General features: G+C 59.3%; 1 protein-coding gene across 1 annotated transcript; it reads left to right on the top strand.

Annotated features, from left to right (window-relative positions):
• The first annotated feature begins 68 nt into the window (after positions 1 to 68).
• On the top strand, positions 69 to 1826 carry FZD10 (frizzled class receptor 10). Its single transcript, XM_077761712.1, is given in 2 exon segments — positions 69 to 468; positions 471 to 1826. Coding segments are annotated over 2 exon segments (1608 nt in total). The 3' UTR covers positions 1679 to 1826.
• The last annotated feature ends 3857 nt before the right edge of the window (positions 1827 to 5683 follow it).

Here is a 5683-nt window from a genome sequence, read left to right as displayed (position 1 = left end):
GAGCGGGGCCGGGCCGCGGGGGCGCTGGGGGGGGCGGGCCTCCCCGCCGGGGCGCCTCCGACGCCAGCATGCCGCGTCCGGGCCCCTGCCTCTGGCTGGTCCTGCAGGTGATGGGCTCGTGCGCCGCCATCAGCTCCATGGACACGGAGCGCCCGGGCGACGGCAAGTGCCAGGCTATCGAGATCCCGATGTGCAAGGACATCGGCTACAACATGACCCGCATGCCCAACCTGATGGGCCACGAGAACCAGCGTGAGGCCGCCATCCAGCTCCACGAGTTCGCGCCGCTGGTGGAGTACGGCTGCCACGGCCACCTCCGCTTCTTCCTGTGCTCGCTGTACGCGCCCATGTGCACCGAGCAGGTCTCCACCCCCATCCCCGCCTGCCGGGTCATGTGCGAGCAGGCCCGGCTCAAGTGCTCCCCGATCATGGAGCAGTTCAACTTCAAGTGGCCCGACTCGCTGGACTGCAGCNCCTGCGGGACGCGGGCCCGGGGCGCGCCGGCTGCGACAACCCGGGCAAGTTCCACCACGTGGAGAAGAGCGCCGCGTGCGCGCCGCTGTGCGCGCCCGGCGTGGACGTGTACTGGAGCCGCGGCGACAAGCGCTTCGCCGTGGTCTGGCTGGCCGTGTGGGCCGTGCTCTGCTTCTTCTCCAGCGCCTTCACCGTGCTCACCTTCCTCATCGACCCCGCGCGCTTCAGGTACCCTGAGCGCCCCATCATCTTCCTCTCCATGTGCTACTGCGTCTACTCCGTGGGCTACATCATCCGCCTCTTCGCTGGCGCCGAGAGCATCGCCTGCGACCGGGACAGCGGGCAGCTCTATGTCATCCAGGAGGGGCTGGAGAGCACGGGCTGCACCCTGGTCTTCCTGGTCCTCTACTACTTCGGGATGGCCAGCTCGCTGTGGTGGGTGATTCTCACGCTCACCTGGTTCCTGGCGGCCGGCAAGAAGTGGGGCCACGAGGCCATCGAAGCCAACAGCAGCTACTTCCACCTGGCAGCCTGGGCCATCCCGGCCGTGAAGACGATCCTGATTCTGGTGATGCGCCGGGTGGCCGGGGACGAGCTCACCGGCGTGTGCTACGTGGGCAGCATGGACGTGAACGCCCTCACTGGCTTCGTGCTCATCCCGCTCGCCTGCTACCTCGTCGTCGGCACCTCCTTCATCCTCTCGGGCTTCGTGGCGCTCTTCCACATCCGGAGGGTGATGAAGACGGGCGGGGAGAACACGGACAAGCTGGAGAAGCTCATGGTGAGAATCGGGGTCTTCTCCGTGCTGTACACCGTGCCGGCCACCTGCGTGATCGCCTGTTACTTCTACGAGCGCCTCAACATGGAGTACTGGAAGGTGCTGGCTGCCCAGCACAAGTGCACCGTGAACAGCCAGACCAAAACTCCCGACTGTCTGATGGCCGCCTCCATCCCGGCCGTGGAGATCTTCATGGTGAAGGTGTTCATGCTGCTGGTGGTGGGCATCACCAGCGGCATGTGGGTCTGGACGTCCAAGACCCTGCAGTCCTGGCAGAACGTGTGCAGCCGCGGGTTCAAGAAAAAGAACAGGAAGAAACCGGCCAGCGTGATCGCCGGCGGTGGGATTTACAAACAAGCCCAGCGCGCCCAGAAGACCCACCTCGGGAAGTACGAGGTCGCTGCCCAGCCTCCCACCTGTGTGTGAACTGGCTCGCGGGCGGTGGGCTGGGGGGCCCGGGCTGGAAAGCTTTCCCACGCGGGATGCGGTGGCGGTCAGAGCCAAAGCGCGGTGCCTCTCCTGGTCGCTCGGTCGGGGTTTTTTAAATGAAAGGAAAAGAAAAAAGTTTTTGCCCTGAAATTCAGGATGCTGTGCGGACACTGACAGTAAACGNAGGAGGGCTGTGTGTGGGACAGCAGTTTGTGCAGACAGGAAGAAAGGGGAGCCCTGACAATTTAGTACACTCCAGTGGGTTTGGAGTCACTTAAAATAGACTCCAGCCTTCACAAAAGGTCTTTCTCCAAGACGCAAACTTCCACCAAACCTCACATTTGCAAATGCAAGCAATGTGCGATACATTTCTTCCCTCTTTCCTGGAAAACGAAAAGAAAAACAAGTATTTTGCCGAACATAAAGACAACAAAAGAAATCTCAACAAAAGCTCGGGGAGGCCCAGCCCTCAGAAACCCTCTAGTGTTACATTTTGTGGCTTTTTAATGGAAACCAAGCCAATGTTATACACGTTTGGACTGATTTGTGGAAAGGAGGGGAGGGGGGAGGGGAGAAAGATCATTCAAAAGTACCCAAAGGGTTTATTGACTCTTTCTATTGTTAAACAAATGGTCTCCGTGAATAGATCAAGAAGCACTAGACCGGGTACTGTATTCCCTCTACCACACCAGCCAGGAGTGGGGCTGCCTGGGTATGTCTGTGATACAGGATATTTTCCATGCTGCACTGTTTTATTAAAAATAAATGCGTTCTTTAGTTTGGTGCCGGTCCCTGGAGCATCATGAGGTTTCCCTTCCCCGAGTGTGGAGAGGCTAGAGAAAACTTTTTCCCCTCTCTTCGCCTTTCAGGCAAACCCTGGGTGTGCTTCTCCATGGAGAGGTTGCAGGTTTTCCCTACGAAACGGCGCATGGGCGGATTCCGAGGTTGGCAGAGTAATTCAATTTCGAGTTTCGGTGGGATTACGTGCGGGAAAAAGCGGAAGGCTGGAAACGTGTGCCGGGACCCTTGGAGGCCGGATGTGAGGGCCTGGCTGTAGACACTTCATCGGGGAGCTGCTAGGTGTGGGAACGCTGGTGAGCCCTGGACCCACCTGGGGTAAGATCTCCGGGGGACTGGCGCCAGCCCAAGTCGGAGAACCGGATCAGAGTAGTCTGAACAGTGGACTTGCTGGGAAAGTTGTGCCTGGAGAGTTCTGTGCAGCGGTCCAAAGTGTGCTGGCTTCGTGGCAAGTCTGGAGTGTGTTTACAAAACAGTTTATAGACCTGGACAGGAAAAAATACCTGCTGAGGGTGGGCAAGACGTGAAGGAGCAGTTAATCGGCTTTGTGTATCTGTGAACTTGAGTCTTCACCTGTGTTTGCTGCAGGAGAGACGGAGCGGTTAAGGCCTGAAGCGAGTCCAGGTTCAGTGGTCAGAGGCAGAGCTGCACTTGAGTCCTAGCCCAGAGTTCCCAAGGGCACAGTCCAGACCCCTGCCGTGGGAAATCGGCAGAATAAGCCAAGCTATCGGTGGGGCGTGCTGATGTCAAGCTCCTAGGTGAACAAGGAAGCCTTAAGAATTTTGAACGTGTGTTAAGCACTTAGTAGAGAAGGACAGAAGCCTGGAGTCAGGACAGCCAGTTTCCTGAAGAGGGTGTTTAGGAACGAAGCCTGATGACCATAAGGCCACCCTCGAATTGACACCAGAGCTGGGTAGAGAGGTTCAGGTCAGTTTGGGGGCACCACCTCACATGGACGTGTGTGGCTGTAGCCTGCTGGACCCCGGGTGGCTTGGGATCAAGTTCGAGAAACCCCAGCTAGGCAGGCAAAGTAATTCAAAATAAAATCCCAAGTAGGCTTCAGTGCATTGAAAAGGCAAGAAAAAGGGGCGCCTGGGTGGCTCAGTCAGTTAAGCGTCCGACTTCAGCTCAGGTCATGATCTCACGGTTCGTGGGTTCGAGCCCCGCGTCGGGCTCTGTGCTGACAGCCAGCTCAGAGCCTGGAGCGTGTCTTCGGATTCTGTAACTCCCTCTCTCTCTGACCTCCCCCGCTCATGCTGTCTCTGTCTCTCTCTCAAAAATAAAAATAAAACATTAAAAAATTTTAAAAAAGAAAAGGCAAGAAGAAAGTTTTTTAAAAGTGCCCACAAATAAAAACCTATCTGGATTGTTCCCACCCAGCCCCCCAAAGACTATCCAGAAGTACTCATGTGTGGGTATATGTATGTATGTCCTGCCCCCTTCAAGTGACCCTTAGGGAGAATAAAAATACCTGTTTGGAACAGAGTTTGGGGAGTCTGGAAAGATAATGCTATCGGGAGTGGCTGTGAGCATCGAGGCTGAGAGTGAACCCCAGATCCCTCAGCTGCGAACTCAGTGGGCTAACCGGCCCCTTTGCATCTGCCTGTGTTCGGGGGTGTCGGCCGCAGACCCCAGTCCCTGGGAAAACTCAGTTCGACGACTCTAGAATGTGTGTCAGTGTGGATACAGACTGTGGGGGCTTGTTCACCAACGTCAGGGTTGGGGCAGGTGCACGCGGGCACTGAGCCGGCCGGTGACACGTGCGTGTGGCTGCAGATGGGATTTCTAAGTGAACTGCTTCTTGGGGTGCTTTCCTGAGGAGCCACGATCTGGCCCGGGTCACATGCAGAGAATCTGCAAATCTGAGCAGCATCAAGGCTCGAAAGTGCAAATACCACCACTAGGCCTTGGGTCCTCTTGAGCCAGACTCGGGGCTTCCACAGGAATTGTCGCCTTGATGCGGCCATTTCCCAGCCTCCCTGCCTTCGCGCCAGGGAAACGGAAGCCTGCTTTGGTGACGGATCCCAGCCGCGAGGTTGTAGTGAGAAGCCCAGAGCAGGGGACTGTCCAGAGTCACCGTGTAGTCCGTCATTCTTTCCCTCCTCTGGCGCCCAGCTCCTTGCTACTTCCTCTGTGCCAGGGCCCGGGAGCCGGGGCCGCCACACCTGGCCCTCGGCTCGGGGTCACGGCCTGGCACGGGAGACCTGCGCGCGGGAAAGGGCTTGTGAGCGACGCGTCTGCTGCGTGCTTCTGTGCTTCTGTTTTGAGTCGGGGAGGCCTCCCAACGGTGGCCCAAAGTGCACGGGAGGCAGGAGGCCCGCACGAATAATCTGGCGGCGGGGAGATGTTGCGGGATAACGGCCAGAGCAGAAGCTGCGAACCCGGAGCAGAAGCCTCCGTGCGGCCCTCGCGGTGCCCGGCACCCAGCGGAAGGCCCGGAGCGGCACCACAGTCACAGCAGCAGCAAGGACGGCGATGGCCACCATGGGCCCCGTGTGCCGAGTGCTTTCCGGGACTGTGTCCTTTCATTAGCACTCAGACAGGTGCCGATATCAGTGCCACTTTACCATGGGGCCCAGAGAGGTTCAGTACATTCCCAGGGTCACACAGCATGTAACACTTGGAGCCTGGACAGGAATCAGGCAGTCAGGCCAGAGATCCTGCAGCAGCGGCTCAATCACTTCCCGCTGAGAGAAGGACTGACCGCCACACGCTGCGGGCACTTCCCAGGCGGGGCAGCTCCCATGCGCTCAGTCCACCTGCGGGCGCATTCTGGCGGGACAGTTCGCACCCCCACACCGTAGGTGAGGACAGGGGGCCACAGAGAAGTCGACACACGTGGCCGAGGCCACGCAGGGAGCCAGCAGGAGCCGGAACGTGGACCCGGCTGTGTGGCTCCAAACCCGCACTCGTGGGCACAGGCCCTCCCCTCCCTCCATGGCTCTGAGGACCCCACGTACGCCGAGCGCTTTGCTCTGCACAGCAGCCCCGCGGTGCCTGTGCGGTGGGCGGAGGGCAAGACACGCGGGCGTGGGGCATGGGAGGCGATGGGGGCACCTGCTGCACTGGCGGGAGAGGGAGCTCAAAGGTGGGCGCTCAGGAGGCGGGGCCAGCGGGGGTGCGCTCGGGCCCACTTAGGCCGGAGGGGACGGGGGGTCAGGGGCCGTCACCAAGACAGAAGAGGACGGGGGCCACAGGCCTGCG

Source organism: Crocuta crocuta, unplaced genomic scaffold (genome assembly GCF_008692635.1).
Source record: "Crocuta crocuta isolate KB4526 unplaced genomic scaffold, BGI_CrCroc_1.0 scaffold862, whole genome shotgun sequence".
Lineage (NCBI taxonomy): Eukaryota > Metazoa > Chordata > Mammalia > Carnivora > Hyaenidae > Crocuta > Crocuta crocuta.
This window is presented reverse-complemented; position numbering and strand designations above follow the sequence as displayed.